Here is a 19,475-nt window from a genome sequence, read left to right on the forward strand (position 1 = left end):
ATATTATTCTATTTGTTTCCATGTCTCAATCTCGGGAATTATATCCCGATGTTACCAGAGCTGGCCAGATCCAGCTCCGTTCCTGCTTGGTGTCGGACTCCACTGCTATGTGTCTCTCAGTGATGATGACTAAATGCAGCCGGTGCCAGCCAGACATCACTTCAGTCTTTTACGATGGACTTCAGAGGATGAACTGATGCGAACTCCAACTGTAAGACATCAGACACTTCATATGCTACTGACTGAGCCTTGGACTTAGGATGGACCCCACCGAACCTCACCAAAATGATCTGTCTACACTCTTGAAATGGAATACATAGACTATCATTTAATTGCCAACAAAAGCCTTCATCAGCCAACTAACGAAGGACAATGCATCTATGTAAACTTCTGCAGTTAATCCAGGATGGACATTAGTCATAAATTTTACAGTTCATAAAAAATATTTTTTTTTAAGCACTGGACCTTATCACTTACTTAATTTACTAATCTTAAACCATGACCTGCACTGCACACAAATAACTAATATTGGCATTATATTCATGCTGTTAGCCAGAGGGGAACTGGCCCCCACAGTGAGCCTGGTTTCTCCCAAGGTTATTTTTCTCCATTAACCAACACCTTATGGAGTTTTGTGTTCCTTGCCACAGTCGCTTTCAGCTTGCTCACTGGGGTTCTAAATACAATTATTATTTAATTATTTTATTTTTATACACAATTTACAATCATATTTAATAAAACTACACAATGATCGCTCTAAGACTTTATAGATATTACAGTTTCAATTTCTGTTAATGCATGATTTCCTGTAAAGCTGCTTTGAAATGATGTGTGTTGTGAAAAGCCCAATACAAATAAGAATGACTTGACCTGTTGTCAGTTGATAGTCTAAAAAGACACTATAGGAGAGTAAAAGAGAGGGGTGTGTCACGGTAACATGGCAATGCAATAGTTTACAAGCACTCAATTAAAGTGAAGCGAACAGCTCACCCAAAGTTTAAAATTCTGTCATCGTTTTATTCACTCTCATGTCATTCCAAACCTGTATGGTTTTACAAGATTAGCAGACCATTTGCTTTTTTCCATGCAAACAATATGATGAGGTCGGACATTTTTGAGCTCCAGAAAGGACAAAAAAGCATCAAAAAGCACAGTTAAAAAAGTCCATACGACGCGTGCGCTACTATACAGTATATTCCAAGTCTTCTGAAGCCATGTCATAGTTTTATTTGAAAAACAGACCAAAACTGAAGTATTTATTTCCTGAAATTCTTCCCCTTTGTCAAAGCTTTTCAATAACATTTACCCTTCCACATATTCAAATTGGTGTGTCATGATCAGTTGCAAGACATGCAACAACCAATGCCACCTGGCACCTGGTGCAACACACTTCACCAGCCAAATCTGAATATACATGAATGCAAATGAGATTTGAGTGCTAATGTGGAGGGGGAGATTTTGAGTGAATAACAGCTTATATTTTGGTCTGTTTCGTATGGCTTCAGAAGACTTGGAATAAAAAGTCATATTGGCACTTTTAATTATATGTCTGTGGTGCTTTATAATTTTTGAAACTTGACAGCATCTATCCCCATAAAAACAAAACAAAACTGTGACGACGAGGAGGGCGTGGCCGGGCTGTGATGGAGCATGGCCGGCACTGAATCAGCTGATCAGCGGGAGAGCGAGATAAAGGGCAGCCGGAGACGCCGGTGAGAGAGAGAGAGACGCATGTGGCTGCACTGCATGTTTGTTTATGTTGATTGTAAGTATATTTATATCATTAAACTTTTTGAATGACTGTTCAGCTGGTTCCCGCCTCCTCCTTGCCCATCCTTGAACTGTTACAGTGGTGCCGAAACACGGGAGGGAGGAGGGACACGCTGTAGCAGATTCCTCGCCGCTGCCATCCGCCAGGGGAGCAGCCGTGGCCGTCTGCCTGGGGACGGAGGGGTCGCTGCTGGCCGGCAAGGGCCGGAGGAACTGCAGCTGTCTGCCAAGAAGGGGAGGAGCGGTTCCGTCCATCAGGGGCCGGAGGACTCGCTACACTTGTCTCTCCCCCAGGTTCACAGGAGGCGGGGTGGACCACCGGCTGACAGAATGGCCGGAAGGGCAGCGTCTCCCCTCCAGAGATGGGGGGGAGTTAGTCAGACCGGTGGCGGGTGGTGAGGAGTGTGACGAGGAGGAGGGTGTGGCCGGGCCAAGATGGAGCATGGCTGGCGCTGAATCAGCTGATCAGCGGGAAAGCGAGATAAAGGGCAGCCGGAGACGCCGGTTCGAGAGAGATGCACGCGGCCAAGCAACATGTTTGTTTATGATAGTTTTAAGTTCATTTATATCATTAAACTTTATATTGACTGTTCAGCCAGTTCCCGCCTCCTCCTTACCCATCCTTATACTGTTACAAAAACAAAACAAAACAAAAAACAAAACAAAACAACGTATCGACTTGCGTGCTCTTCAGGACTTGTACTTTGGTCCTTTGCATTGCAAGTCCAACACGCTATCAGTTGAGCTACTGCGCAATATGATCACACTCAAATAAGCTTGTAAATGTAGTTGGTTATATAACGCAAATGAATCACCTTACAAGTCATGCACTGTATTAAAAGTGTTTAAATGTCATAAGATTGCACTGTGTGAGGAACAGGATGGAAATTATGTATTTATGAACTGATAATCTGACTTTTTACTTGAATAAAGTTAATAAAAGTCATTGTTGCTGTAGCACCTCTAGTGTTCATTTCACCAGAAAACTGCGGCAAAACGTACAATAAGCCAAGTCAAAATCATTTTGCTATAAGGTCAACTCTGTCATACTCTGTCTGCACTGAAAGTCATGAATATTTGCCCCAGGAGGGGCACATGCATGCTACAAGGAAATGAATGTTGGGAGACTCCACACAGACCATTTTCACTGTCAGGGAGGAAAAAAAATTTATAAGTAAAAGATATTTTCCAGCTACACAACTCACATTACAAAAACCAATGTAACACAAAATATTAACCAATATGCTTGAGCATTCATAATAATGGGTTCTCAGTTCATGCTGGTACAGTTAAAACACTAAAGGCGTGCCATCCGGAGCCTAGAAACGGGGCCCAGAATCATCCCCTGGGGCTTTAATTCTACAAGCGACTCTACAAACATTACTGGGGTCTTGAAGTGTTCATTTTGAGGGGATGAGCAGGACCGTGTAGGAATGTACAGTCTCTGACTGGTTTACATTGGCAGAGGATGAGACCAAGACCACATGATAGCCTCTAGTCATCAGGATTGTAATAAATGAGGAAATGGAAAGATACCAGTTTGATTCACCATTTCACATAGATTCAACGTATTTACTGGTGCGAGAGAACACAGCTATGCTTTGTCTTTGGATTGCAGTTGTCTTAACATGCAACAAACCTGGAAGTGATTTGGCTGGTTTGCTACTTTGAGGCAAACAACTCTTTAAATTTTTCTGTGCTAAGAAGGTATTGCACATTCACCTTTATTTGGTGTTCTGCACTTTATAGCCCAGAACCCTGTAATTAGTGGTGTTTGCAAAAGCAAGCATCACTATTAAAATAGCTCATACTTATGCTGCCTTCACATACTATCAGAATACTTCCCAATTCTGAAGTCGCAATTACGAGTAGTATGTCACGATCAAGTAATGTGTTGTCAGAGAGAATATGAAACATGGAGGATGCCAGGTTCATTCTTGCATATTTCTTGTGGAACTCTTATTTTTTTATTAACCTTTTTTTTTATCCCTTTTTCTCCCCAATCTGGAATGCCCAGTTCCCACTACTTAGTCCTCATGGTGGCGTGGTTACTCACCTCAATCCGGGTGGCGGAGGACAAGTCTCAGTTGCCTCCGCTTCTGAAACAGTCAATCCGCGCATCTTATCATGTGGCTTGTTGTGCATGACACCGCGGAGACTCACAGCATGTGGAGTCTCATGCTACTCTCCGCGATCCACACACAACTTACCACGCGCCCCACTGAGAGGGAGAACCACTAATCGCGACCACAAGGAGGTTACCCTATGTGACTCTACCCTCCCTAGCAACCGGGCCAATTTGGTTGCTTAGGAGACCTGGCTGGAGTCACTCAGCACACACTGGATTCGAACTCGTGACTCCAGTGGTGGTAGTCAGCGTCAATACTCACTCAGCTACCCAGGCCCCGGAACTCTTATTTTGACACCATATGTGTTACTCAGCTTGCTGAAGATAATGGAATTTTGGTCAAATACATGCTACTTTCTCTGTGTAAAAATGCACAGTATGCAAATGGTGACCGAAACAACAAGCAATAACAAGGTGCATTTCAAAAAATGAATAAAACCTATCATTTGCTACAGAAACCGTACTCTCCTCCGCCATGTTGAAAGTTTATGTCTATGTTTCCTAGTCATAATTAGGACTGTCACTATCAATTATTTTAGTAATCAAGTAATCTAATGATTATTCTGATGATTAATCGAGTAATCAGAAAAATTATTTAATAACTCAGATTGCATAGTTGTCGAGGTGAAGTCACGTTAGGCTAAAATAAATGCGTTCATTTGCCTAAGTTTTGATGTATTTTACGATTGAATAAAAACAACAAAACAATTGTGTATACAATATCTAAAGCAAAAAGACACCCAAAGCAGATCTATAAAAAATGTATATAATTCAAGCTGACAGAGATTAGCTTCTCCAGGTGTGCCCAACATTTTTTTTTTTAAATGCAAGTTAAAAAATGTTCCCCCTTTAACTAGTTCAACATGATCTACCTGTTTTAGTTTAAAACTCAAATATGGGAAAACAGCCTATGGAACAAAAAAATAAATAAATAATTAAATATCTTTTCAGAAACAATATCTGCCCAGTGCCCACCAATCTTGTTTATGAGGATGAGTTTTATATATGGTTAAACTATTTTATAGCGATATTAAAGCCATTTTATTTGTTTGTTATCTTTTGAAATATCACATGCATGCAAGAAGGAATACAATATTCACAGTAATCGTGTGAGATACATTTTTCACTCTTGCGTTGAGCTGCAGCAATTGCGGGCATTGTTGCGCTTGTGCTACATAATGCAGATCGCAAAAACTTGTCGCTTGCCATGTACTGTATTAAATGCCCTTAAGCATCTGGACATTCAGTTCCTTATTGAGTAAACACTGTTAAAAATTTCACATGCGGAGACTAGCCTTTTCTCCCACAGGTAAGCCAAAGTTTTATATTACGTCTGTAGGGTGCGAGACGCGCAGCTGTGGCTTTAACAGCAGTCCATCTTATTTTTGATTTGTCGATTTGGCAGTTTTGTAATAAAGGTATTTTTTTAATCGAGTAATCAAATTAAATCAAGTAATCATGACAGCCCTAGTCGTAATCACGACTTGAGGGGACGTTCACATGCAGCTTTCAAGTAAGAATCGATTTTAATAAACCTCTAACCCCAAGTATTAAAATTGTGCAATCAGTCTAACAATTTTTGCCTGGGAGATGATAAAATGAGCAGAAAACCTTGATCGTCATGCACTGAATGGGGACCCAAACCATTTCTACAGAACAGAATTTCATAGTCTCATGCGACCGCACGTCCTTCTGCACAGACATTGTGTTTTGGCTTTGCTATACGCAACACATAATTTAAATTTATTTAAACCGACTGATCTCAGTTCAGGACACTCTGGGCTATCAGTAAAATGTTCAACTTTAGATGTACGGCATCATGTGACAAAACAACATGGTGCAGAAAACAGCAGATTTTGTCTTTGGGAAAAACACCAACAAAACTACGTCTGGTAAGAAACCTCAAAGTTTTTACATTGAAACCTGTTTGAGTCAATATATTAGAGGCTCTAGTTTCATCCGATATGCCATTTTAAAAAGGTTTAGCGATTTATTGAGGAACGGCACACTGTTAAACACAATGCACACTACACTGGACAATAGCGCTAATTTTTCCGTTAGAAACCCTATTCGCTGTGCATTATCACACTGAAAGAGAGAAAAAAAGTTGCTTTTAGAGGCTTGGAGTTAGGGATGGAGTTAGGATGAAAATAAGGTGCATTTCGAACCATTCTGAGACAAGTACAGACAGACAGCACACTAGAGGCTAAGTCATTCACTAAATAGGGAACATCCCATAGCTTTCTATGCAGCCATGTGCATTCACTCCAAACTTCAGGTCAAAAGTTCAGTTTCATGCTGCAGATGATGTTTGGATCACTCAACATGGTTGGCAAACATGGGACAATGATAATCAGTACATAGATTCAGAATTTTATAATGCTACATTTTAATTTAACATGGTTGGCAGTGATTGGATGACGCTGGTCATTACTGTAACCCTGTTAATGCTGTCATATGAAAGAATTGTCATAAAATACGAATTTTTTTGACATTACACTGTATTTAGTACTACTAGACAAACTATAAAAATAAATAATTAAAAACAAAAAAACAAAACATTTTTTTTGTGTGTTTTTTTTATTTTTTTATGTATCATATTTGAAACATTAGGCATTAAAGGTCATTATCCTGCTATACATGCTACAGTGGTAAATCTTTGGGTATTATCAGAGGACTCCCTGAGATTTTCAGAGATACCAAATGTTTGTGAGTTTGGCCATGACAACTTCCTCTCCTTGGTCTATAAATATAGATTGAAATGTATCACAGTTCAATTCAGCACATCAAATACAATATGAATAAAATATATATATATATATATATATATATATATATATATATATATATATATATATATATATATATATATATATTTTTTTTTTTTTTTTTCAATAAACAGTTTTTATCATATGTATTTTATGCACCAAACACTGTATTGATCATATTATAAAAGGAAATTATAAAACTTTTTTTGCTGAGTCTCAGGAACTTATGGTAAGATGACATCATAATGGCTTGTAATGTAAAATAATGAGATCTTTATAATGACAGAGCAGGCTGCATATATGAAAATACACAGAAATATTAGTTCACACTTTAAATATATATATATATATATATATATATATATATATATATATATATATATATATATATATATATATAATATTTTTAATAGTGGGGATGAATGTAATGTAATGGTGATTGAGAGATATACCTCAATACCGCCTATTGTATCAAATTTGATACATGGAATTTCAACTGGCTTTTTCAATAAAATAATATACAATATTTTAATCAAGCACAAGTTGGTTATATTGAGCAAATACTCATTTTAAAATATCAGTAACAATACAATAATTACTGTCACTTTTACTTATTAAAATAAGCTGTCATTTATCGCAACATTAGTGTCACTTTTCGCGCAAGTCCGCCATTTTATATGGATCGATAAAGACATTGAAACCACTTTTTTCACAAATAATCACTAGATGATGCCATAAACATGTGAAACTTACATACCATACGTTTTTTGGCTTTTTAGCTTGAACAGTGAGTGAGACAGGAGCTGTCAAACACTGTGTATCATAGGGTTAAATCAGAATGAATTATGTTAATTTCTGAATGGAAAATGCTTCAGCACTGGCTATCACTTGCTTGTTTGACAGTGCAAAAAGAGAACATTGAGATTTTGTTGCCAAAGTATATAAATACAGTATATAACATTGTGACATAAAAATAAAACAATGTTTATTTGTATAGTTTTGTTTATTTCTGCTTTTCTCAAAATACATTGTTCCGAAGCAGCTTTACAGAAAATCAGCTGTAATGTTTGTAATGTCTCAAAAACATGAATAATCAACACTCCTGGAAACATAATAAACAATTTGATTGAAAATTATATAGTATGGTATTTTTTTTTTTCTGTTTTTTTTTAATTTTTTTATTCACAACTTAGTCCCGCTGTCCAACTATGTGAACATCATTTTTTAGGAAAACTATTTGCTATTTATTTTTTATTTATTTTTTTGCATGTTTATTAGGTGCTACTAGTTACAAATCAAAAAGGGAAATGAAAAATGCACACAACAGACATGCTCGGGTCTCAGGAGGATAGACTTGTGGGTGGGCTCTTCTAACTCAGGCCACTAAAAACCACCCAGAACACCCTAGCAACCATCTTGCAATGTCCTAGCAACCACCCAGAACACCTGGTTCCTATGCTCAAAGTTTCATACAAATAACTCATTCCCTATAGGGAACACCATGAGACTCCAAGTTCAAGCTTTTTCTGCTGAGGTACAAACAAACAAGCCCACTAAAAATAAAGCAATCATTACAAATTAACACACAATTAGAGCTGCATTGATGTGCTTTCAACAGGCCAAAGGATGTTCAGAGAAGAATGACTGGTCACTTCAAAGCTATATGGAGGACTAAAATAGCCTAAAAATCTGTCTTTGGTCTCGGTTGATTGTATGGCATTTAAATGGACTGCAAGAAGCACAAACCCTAATTATAACAGTCCAAACGAGCCATTGGATTCTGTGAAATAACAAAAGCAAAATAAATAGTCTTCTGAACAGGCTCCAGCCTCCATACTGTAAGCAGCCTCACCAGAGCCCACCCCAACAACCCAGCAATCTGATTGGTTCCTCGACAGTCACATTCAAACTTGCAGCCAGCTCTACAAGAATGGATCCACTGTCTCGATGAGAAAACAAGTCCATTTACACCAATACTCTACATCGTAAATTTAACAGCCCTGCTCACATTTTCACTGACGTGCAAAATCAATTTCTTAATCAGTAATTTTGTCTTGCTGTTTTACAAATATTTAAACATTCTTAAAACAAGATAAACATACTTGAGATCCAAAACTGTGTAAGATATATATATATATATATACTTGTGTAAGATAAAAGATAATATACATTGAATGAAAATATTTTTTCTTGCCCCATTGGCAAATAGATTTGTTTTTGTTTTAAGCATAAAGCTTACATTTTTTTAATTAGATTTATGCTTAAAACAAGAAAACAAACAAATGAAATTTGGCAATAAGAAATACTTATTGCCAAATTAATACACTGAGAAGAAATATTTTCTTAATATTTGATCTTGTTTTAAGGATGTTGAGATATTTTAAATAGAAAACAAGACAAAAAAATGCTGATTAAGAAAATTATTTTGTGTAGTGTGTACAATTATTTGTTGTCTTATCAACAAAGCGTCTTATCTTAAGGGTCACACACAAAAAAAATAAAGCAATAGAAAAAAAATATTGCATGCTTTCTTCCTGTCGACCAATTTAAGAAATACTAAAACCTACAAAAGTTGCATAACAAGTATCTTCGCCAAGCGATGGCTTTAGAAAAATTGCCCTTGGCTCCAAAAACAGGAAAAAGGGGGTTGCTTTGAAAAGGCTTTTGTTTGCAGAGAGTGCTTGTACCAGATTCCTCTAGCTGGGTGCATGAACATTTTGGAGCAGCTGTTGTTATGTGCTTTCACTTGAGGTAATTTAGTGATGTAGACAAGGAGGGGCATCTTAATTATCACTGACAGTGTGTGTAAGATGAACACACGTCAAACTACTGGGTATGTGGTTATCTGAGGAGATGTTTGAGCAAGAATGGAGAGGTGGAATGATGATTGCAATTAAAGTGTGGACAGTGCAGTGCTGGGTAGTAACGGACTGCATGTAATCTGTATTATGAAATCAGATTACAAAAGTACTTGCAATTAGATTAAATTACATTTTTAAATAATCATAATTAGATTACAGTTACTTTTTATATATTACATGATTACAGATTAACCAGACCAAGGCAGTAAATTGCTCATTTTGATTGTTCATTTTGTTTTGATCCATTAAGTAACTTTTTTACTTATTTACTTCACATTTAAGCAACATTATGTCAAAATGGTACAAGCTTATCCTACTCAGAAGCATGTGATATCAAATAAACAAATTAGGTCAGAAGTAGTCCAAAAGTAATCCAAAAGCATTTACATTAAATTACCTTAAAATGTAATCCAATAGATTACGTTACTGACTACGTTTTGTTATCATGCAATTTGTAATCAGTACCAAATTACAATTCAGAAGTAATCTACCCAGCACTTTGCATGGACATTTTATATATAGAGCCTTGATTGGCCTTGATTCCACACAAGGACGCGAATCACCAGAGAGATAAACAGAGCTGTATAAATGCCAGATTATCTACATAAACCAAAATGCTTCAGGATTAGAAGTGTGCTGGCTTTCCAGGAAATACATACTACACATATTTCTGAAGCCATGTTTATTTCAGGGCATCCTAATTCTTATAACTCAAGTTTTTCCACAGAGTTACAGCAGTGTAGCACTGCCATTTGTAGAGATGACCTTTACAATTAAAACTGCTGTAAGCATTTTGTTTGGATTACAATGCTTAAAATGTCCCTACTATACCCAACAGATTTCACCAAAATATGTGTCCTTAAAATGTCGCACTTCTCTCTGTGACAGCCTATACTCTGTAAACAGAAAAATGTGTTGGCCAGTCAGAAAACTTCAAAGCAGCTCACAGCCAATGACGTGGGTTTCGGGCAGGGCTACCTGTTTTTTTTATTAACGGGAGATGTGGGGAGTGTTTGGGAAACTTGTTTGGATACAGTCAATATTTTTGCAATACCGTTTGGTGCCACTAGTTGCACAGAAATAGCTTACAGCAGCTTCAACTTACGACAAACCACTACTTTTCTCAAATGCTCAACCTGCGGCCTAAAATGTGGTCAACCACTGCCATGAAGACATTGATAAATATGAGGTATTAGTAAATATGCAACTAGTATTTGTAACATCATTAAACTATTTCAGTGCCCTGAAATAAAAAAAATTCCAATTCAAAATCAAAACTGTGACACACCCAAAAATAAATGCTGATGGTGGTTTACATACCGTCAAAGCTGCCGTGCTCTGTGCAGTACTGGAGAAGTTTGCAGTAGGTTTCATTAGACGGGCGAAAAACAAACACACCAGAGTTGAAACAATCAGGCCAGCCGGGGTCTGGGGCTGCAGACAGTTCCTCCCTGTCAAACAGCTCCTCTATGTTTGATACCACCTACAGTATAGTGAACACAACACTGCATCAGAGAGCAAATTATTGTCCATAATGTGCACATTTAAGCTCAATTGACAGCATTTGTGGCATACAGTTAATTACCACACAAAAATGTCAACTTGTCCCTCATTTATTTAAAAATAAATAAATAAAAGGTATAGCCACAAAACTTAAATATTATATGTTAAATTAATAAGCGTAAAAGCGTAAGTAATAAGCTGTTTTATCACAAGACTGTTTATTACATGGCGCTCTGGAATACTCAAATCTGATTGGTCAATGGCGCCATCTAGCAGTCTGATATCTCTGAGTAACAACTGCACATCCAGGGTTTAAGACTTATCAGACCGTTCATCTGGATATTGCGAGTCATCTTTCCTGCTTCTAGGATCTCTGTGCGATCTCTACAAGTAAGCTAATAAAATCATTTCAACTCAAATCAATGTTTCATGTGCATTTATTTATTTATTTGGCAAGTAGTCTTTTAATAAGCAGGATAATGTTAGACACTCCATAATTACAAAATAAACACCAACAGAACTCTGACGCAAAATAAACCCTGACAGGGTGATCAGGACTTACAATATACCGCTTATTACACGGCTACTAATCATATAAATAAAATAAACTTAAAACAAATGTATTTGCTTTGAAATGATGTCATTATGTGAGACATATCTTAATGCCTTGTAAAGGCATTATACATGCATTATACTGCATTCATAATGTCTCATAATACAAGTTAGAACTTCTCATAAATAATTACAACTACAGTTATATTACATTATAAGACTTCTATTCATAGTTATACTCAAGAGTATAATGCATTATAACACAAGCAACATCCAATTTTAACACAGCAGAAACTAATACAGTTAATCGTATAAGTACTGTCGTGCAAAAGCAGCATAGTGTAAACAGTCTTTAACAGGCTTTATGACATGATCATATTATAAGTGCTCTTTGCCTGCTTTAAGTAAAGTTAAAAAAGCAATATCTTCTTATAAACAGCTATAACATAAACTTGTAACATACAAGTCAGACTTATACAATGGAAGTTCTTTATAAAATAAGTCTACGAATAAGATTCACAAACATTGTTTACACCCAAGAAGATTGTCTACATGTGTTGTCAACATCCATAGTTTATGGAGACAGAGAGTTTCTGATATATTTTAACCTTGTAGCTTTACAAGTGTTTTTTGTAATATTTCAAAATTTATACTGAATGGGTGTTATTTGGAATTTTGTGCATGTGTAATGTATATAATTTGCATGAGTTGCAATGTCTTATAACCACTTACGGATGTTTATATAAAGACATTGCGTTTGTCACTTGACTTAAAGCACACCTATTATACAGTATATATTACAGATACTGTATATATAATACATTATAACTTCTGCAGATACAATTGGATGTTGCTGGTGTTATAATGCATTATACTTAGGTATAACTATGAATATGTAAGTAATATAATGTATTATAATTGTGGTTACAATTAAGTTATGACATATTATAAGGTTTATTATGAGACATTACTAATGCATTATAATGACTTCAAAATGCATTATAAATATGGGCTTCATAGAAAGTGTTGCCATTGCCAATATTTTTGTGGAAATCAACATTATTCTGTTGACAGAGCTAAACTTGTATTGAAGCTGGAACATTCAAGTCAACATGAAATCAAAATTTATAGTTTACCTAAAAAAGCAAAGCAAGGCTATTGTGTGGCTTCAAAAGACTTGAATATAGCGCATGTGTCATACTGATTACTTTTGCGGTACTTTTATGGTGTTCTTTTGACCTTTTTGGTGCGTGGCAGATCAGATCACTGTGAACTGTCATTGTTTGGAAAAGAGTTGCGTAAAACTTCTACAAAATATCTTCTTTTACATTCACCAACAAAAACAACAGCATACTGGTCTGGAATGACATGAGGCTGTGTAAATAATGACAGAAATTTTCATTTTTGGGTGAACACATCTTTAATAGAGATTTGTGGTTTTAAGTGAGTGTTATTCCAAAGGAAAAAAAACTATTTCTTCATAATCTTTCATCAAAATATAATAACTTTTATCACCTCTAAAATGACTTTTCTTTTCCGCTGATGTCACCAAGGCTGCACAGGCTATTGGATAATGTTAACCAATAGCCAACAAGATATAGTGATTTTACTCAGGTCTGGGTCCATTCTGGTACACACTGCCTACTTTTCACAATCCAATCAATTCCCAGTGGATAAAATCAAGTGCAGAATACCCTGTTTCACTCGGAAATATTTCATTAAGGAAGTAAAATGGGTTGTGAGTGGCGTTTCATGTAGACTTAAAGCTCCAAGTGCTTTAAGCATTTTGAATGGACTAATGCATTTTAATCTGAAGACAAGCACAGATACTACCCTGCTTAGTACAAGTAAAACAATACCACAAAAAGTAATCATGCATTACATAAGGAGCATTATGCAATTCAAATTACAAAACAAACCAGAAGGAATAAATGCATTGAAAATGTCATGCATGCAACAAAGCACAGCTTTCAGCTAACCAGTTGGGCTGACTGGCCTAAAATGATGGTTATTGTGTGTAAAACTCACCAGTGTGTCTGCATCCATAAACACACATTTCGAGTAATGTGTGAGGGTCCAACAGTGAAGCTTAGTAAATGTTACACCCAGATCAGGTCTTTTCATCATGGCCAGATGTGCTGTGTCTCCACTCTCCATCACGTCCACTAGCTTGACTTCATCATAGATTTTATGAAGAACTGCCCTAAAGATATTCAACAAATATTGACTTTTTAAATTCTCATCAAGAAACATCATTTACATCTCATGTTAAACTGCCAATGTATACAATTTGAAGTTGACACATTGGGTGTCATACAGTAAGTGTTCTACGGTAAGTGACCAGCCTGTATGTTGTACCTGGCCTGATCTGACACGTGGGGTCCAATAAGCACCACCAGCTTTTTTGAAGTCTTGTAGTTCCTAAGGGATTTCCCAAGCACCATAGCTCCCTTTGCATAGCTGTCATTTGTGGCCAAGGTGACAAATGCTTGTTCTGTGCAAGACACGAGAGCGATACAGAATGTCATTACAGTTACTGACAGACAGGATTGGAATTCAAATTATTTAGCATCATCTTGCTAAGGCATGACAAATCTTTCAAACAATCTAGAAAGCAAGACTCTCGCATAAGGTTTTCTAAACGTCTGAATATGTTTAGGCCTCAGTTGAGGTGAATGATGATACATGTTTTGCCCATATGCAGTATATCTTGAACATTCTTTAAACTGTAAGTGCTATTGTCACAACTGTTTTATGAGACATCACAACTCTATTGCATGTCTGCAAAATGTAGTAACTCACCCAAAACATTTAATTCATGCTTTAAAGCCTAGTTATTGTGTCAGTAAATTGGCCAATGCCATCAAAATATATATATATATATATATATATATATATATATATATATATATATATATATATATTTTTTTTTTTTTTTTTTTTTTTTTTTTTCATCGTGTGTGCCGTACTGGTCAAAATGTTTAGATGTTTTTTTCACCATGGCATTCAACCCTGGAAATGTTTGTTATGTACAAATTTCATTTTTGTTCTACTTTTTTGTTGACACTGACTGCTTTCTGTACTAAACAAGAATGTCAGTTTTGTCTAGTTGAATGCTATTGTGTGTCACACTTATTGATTTCAATAGTAGGTAAAAGTTTACTGGGAAAAGTCAATACTGTACAATACTGTAGTACACAGAAAAAAGATATGCACATTTGTATGTATATAGTAAATGTATTTTTGTAGCAATGTGTTACAGGTAAACAGAAAATTCACATTTGCATGTCCATTTTTACACATTTCTTACATGTAAAGTCGTATATAGTGAACAGAAAATTACCACAATATGACATCCATGCAAAAAACAAAACAAAAATGCAACAACGAAAAAACCTGTAGTAGTTCTGTAAAAAACAATCAACTGGACCTCCTCACAGTATGTAATACTACAAGTTCACATCTTCTTGGTGGACATCCTGTTGCTCTTGTTGGTTTGGCCAGAGATTTAGCAGACATCACAAACATTCCATGTCATAGATATTTATGGAATATACATGTATGTCTGACAGATTTTGATAATTGAATGGATCATATTGCATGTGATGGCTCACACGATGAAAGAATGTTTAGAAGTTGTGAAGAATATGACAATTTCACTGAGAATCAACTAATCAGTTTTGATCAGCAAGTCATGTGCATTTAGTTATCGTGCAAACTGTAGACAATTGTATTTACTCTTATACACACATGTGCCAAAACACGTGCAGTTTGCTTAAATGAATAAGAAATTCAAATCTGGTGCGAACAAGAAAATATTTGTTCAGAGATTTGAACTTATAGTTAAAAAAAAAATACAAAAAAAAAAAAAAAAAAAAAAATATATATATATATATATATATATATATATATATATATATATATATATATATATATATATATATATATTCTCATTCGATAATTCAGCCAAAGCGATTGAGAAAAACTGTAAAAATTGTATTAGTGACAATGACATTTTCTGAAACATTATTAGCAGCATAAGCACTTACACGCAGTGTTGTAGAACCCCAGCATGACTTAAGTAACAGTGAATAAAAAATATCGAAGTGACTTTTTGCACTAGGTGTAAATAGCACCTGCCTAAAAATATTCGCAGCAGAACTGAGTTTATGCAGCTTGGAGATGACGTGTGTGCTTCCGCAATCAATACAGGGTGCATTTAATATAAAGAATACTACGCCTGCAAAACACTACTTTGACTCGATACTCTTGAGTCAGTATGCCAATATAAGCATTGAGAAATAGAAGCAATAGCAATATTAATATAATCAACGAAATGAACATGCACAGCCTGGATGTCTCTGTTCGGGATAGAACAGTAGAAACCAAAAAAGATCTATTTACATACAGCTCGTATAGCCTTACATGCAGTATAAATAGATCATATAGCTTTTGACAGATGCCCCTGTGTAATAGTTGAAAATGATCAGACCATTAAATATAAACTTCAGCAATTCTATTAACAGCATAGGCCAATTATTATCACATACCTGCCATGCTTGATATTTGCAAGTCAAAGCTTGCAGATCGGACTCCCCTAGTACAGCAGCTTGACTTCAATAAAAAAGAGACTTTATGCCAAGACTTGAGTTCATTTATACCACCGTAGACCACACCATTATATACTGCCAGTCACGTGACCAGAAGGATCCCAAGCGGACACGCACACCATTGGATGATTTGTTTATGTGGGTGTGGCCACCGAGATGTAATTGACAACACACACACACACACACACACACACACACACACACACACACACAAATAATAACAGCAACAACTCTTTTAGGGAGAGTGTATATTTTAAAATGTTTATAGTAAAAGAAGAAATATTTACCATGTAGAAATGTAGGCCTATGTGCCATATTTATTTATTTGTTTTGGAACTGTTACTGCATATTTGTGCTGTATGCTGTTGTAAAATGGTGCAAGACACAGTGGAATTGCAAATGATTGCTGGTAACATACCAAAGATTAAGGACTGTTTGTCACCGAATGTAATATAACACAATTAATGTAATATTATTATAATATTTATTTATTTATCATTAGATTCATATGTTTTGATTGTGTATCTAATTAGTTATTTCGTATTTATTTAGTTAACATATATAACAAGCCTATGTTATATAATCTATATTAATGTGTGTACAGTATATAGCATTTACAGTATGTGGCAGTTGATATAAATTATAAGCAACATGTGTGGAATCATGGCTCTCTGAAAATCTATCCAGTATTGGTTTATTCTGCCACCTACCGATCACTGCTTATTTCTGCTTACTCAAAGGATTTAAACAACTCATCATACAAACTGGACTGGACAGGTCAGGTGTAATTGTTCATTTTATTTAAAATAATTATTGACTCATTGGCAATACCTTTTCAAGGGTGTGTCATCTGGATGTGTTTTATTCATTTAGTTTTGTTGTTTTACATTTGTAACTTTATTTATGTGCTTTATTTTATTAAACTAATTACTTGTTTATTTTATGTTGTATTAAGCTGGCGCTTTGGTGTACTTTTAGCCTATTTCCCCTGTTCTTTTTCACAAAAATAAAAAATAAAATAAATTAATAAATAATTGTTCGTTTTCCTTTGGGAAAAATAACCCAACTATTAAAAAAATAGTATTCATTTCTGTAGGTATGACACTTTATGTGTAAAGAAAGTACTGATCGCACCTTTAAAATGAGTCGAGATCAAAGGTTGTATTCGCTTTTTAGATCTGCGGATCATTACCGCGCATGCGTGAGGATCAACTCTTGATGGTTTATGGGATATGTAGTGAGAAGAGTCTGACGGTCTGTGCCTGTGTCAAACTGACCGCAAGAGGTAATTTGCAAAGGATTAAAACGCATGGCTGGTGTCAGAAGAGATTTCTGCGTGGGTTGTAAAAGTTTAATTGGGAAATAATGCGCGCAGGCGGGACTTTTATGGACGCTGAACTAATAAACATTGAGTCAAAATGTCGGGGAGTGCTGCTGTTATTAGAGTTGTATCTCCTTTTACCAGAAAACCGCCGTTTCTACTACTGATTAAGAACAAATGTGTGAAAATAAGACGACAATTCACTGCCGAGCTGCAAGGTAGCTATCCTGACACACCTGCATTTTAAGCCCACCATTATCTCTGTAGACTCTAGTGTTTACGTCACGCGCTCACGCACATGGGCTGTGCTTTGATGATTAGTGCATGAAGGAACATTTAGTGCTCTATATAAGTAAACCATTGTTTACTTTATTAATTCACTTGTTTAAGTTTTGTAAATGTATGCGTACATGTTTGTTTACATTAAAGGAAACGAATGCACACCCGTTTGTTTATGGCAAACGTATGCATGCACACCTGTTTGTTTACATTATGATAACTATTTATTGTATATATGATGTTTGTACCTTTGTATATTTCATGGTAATTGTATGCATGTCTAAATGTAATATATACTTAATTTAATATGATTCAATTTCATTTATAATTATTACTTGAAACAGTAAACAATCAGTCTGAAATAATGCACTATTGCACCGATTTCTTGAAGTATCAACAAATTTATTTATTTATATATTTATTTATTTTTACCCAGTGTTCTTTGGTAAGCCAGTTAATTTATAATTTCAAACCTTTTGTGTTGCATATATTTACGCGGAACAGGGACGAACTCTCATTTTGGAATCAGTATAACAGCGTTATTCAGTGTAATTATAGATGTCCATTTGGAATTTTACATGTAAAAGTACAATTCTTACCTACCTACTTATTCTGATCGATCACACATAATTCTAATTCTCCATTAACTCAGGTCGAGGTCAGATAAGACCACTAGATGGCGTCAAAGTCTTAGATTTTACAAGGTAGGACGTTTGCATTCACTGCACTGTTGTGATTGGCCACCATATATACAAGTTTACGCATCAAGGATAATTCTCTTTGATGATAAATGCTGAATATTAAACTATATCATTCCTACATGCAGAGTTCTGGCTGGACCTTCTGCTACTATGATATTAGGAGATTTGCGAGCAGAGGTTATCAAAGTTGAAAGACCAGTTGAGTCAATATCAGATCAACATGACTGACATACATATATGACTGCTTTGTACTGCCATGTTACATTTAATACCAAATTTTTACAGTTTATTCATAATTTAAGTGAATTAAAGGGATAGTTCACCCAGAAAAGTAAATTCTCTCATAATTTACCTACCTCCATGACTTTCTTTCTTCTGCAGAACACAAACAAAGATTTTTAGAAGAATATCTCAGCTCTGTCGGTCCTCACAATGCAAGTGAATGGGTGCCAAAAGTTTGAAGTTCCAAAATCCATATAAAGGGAGCATAAATGTAATCTATATGACTCCAGTGGTTAAATCCATGTGTTGTCATAAATTCTCCTTACTGCCCAGTAGGGGGCGATACACACAAAGAATGTGAATCACCAAAAACACAAGGAGAAAGTGAAGGAAAAAGGACTTAAATATTGATTTGTTTCTCACCCACACCTATCATGTCACTTCAGAAAATATGGATTTAACCACCAGAGTCATCTGGATTACATTTATGTTGCCCTTATGTGGATTTTGGAACTTCAAAGTTTTGGTCACCATTCACTTGCATTGTATGAACCTACAGAGCTGAGATATTCTTCTAAAAATCTTTGTGTTCTGCTGAAGAAAGAAAGTCATACATATCTGAGATGGCATGAGGGTGAGTATATGATGAGAGAATTTTCATTTTTGGGTGAACTATCCCTTTAACAGTCACTTAAAAGACTGCAAGAGAGGCATTTGCAATAAGGTTTAGTTTTGAGGTTTTCCAAAGGTCATTGTTTTG

General features: G+C 35.7%; 1 protein-coding gene and 1 pseudogene across 1 annotated transcript in view; one reads left to right on the top strand and one right to left on the bottom strand.

Moving 5' to 3' along the window:
• Positions 1-16,234, bottom strand: part of LOC127434656 (glycogenin-1-like) — a 28,784-nt gene extending 12,550 nt beyond the window's left edge. The window contains exons 1-4 of the mRNA XM_051687548.1: positions 16,133-16,234; positions 13,941-14,076; positions 13,611-13,785; positions 10,848-11,010 (exon numbers count right to left, since the gene is read on the bottom strand). Of these exons, the coding sequence (XP_051543508.1) occupies positions 10,848-11,010; positions 13,611-13,785; positions 13,941-14,076; positions 16,133-16,139 (481 nt within the window). The 5' untranslated portion in view covers positions 16,140-16,234. The remainder of the gene's footprint in view (positions 1-10,847; positions 11,011-13,610; positions 13,786-13,940; positions 14,077-16,132) is intronic.
• Positions 16,235-17,389: 1,155 nt separating this feature from the next.
• The window catches only part of LOC127434212 (succinate--hydroxymethylglutarate CoA-transferase-like), a 164,022-nt pseudogene continuing 161,936 nt past the window's right edge, over positions 17,390-19,475 (top strand).

The sequence above is a fragment of the Myxocyprinus asiaticus genome, chromosome 44 (genome assembly GCF_019703515.2).
Source record: "Myxocyprinus asiaticus isolate MX2 ecotype Aquarium Trade chromosome 44, UBuf_Myxa_2, whole genome shotgun sequence".
Taxonomy (NCBI): Eukaryota; Metazoa; Chordata; class Actinopteri; order Cypriniformes; family Catostomidae; genus Myxocyprinus; species Myxocyprinus asiaticus.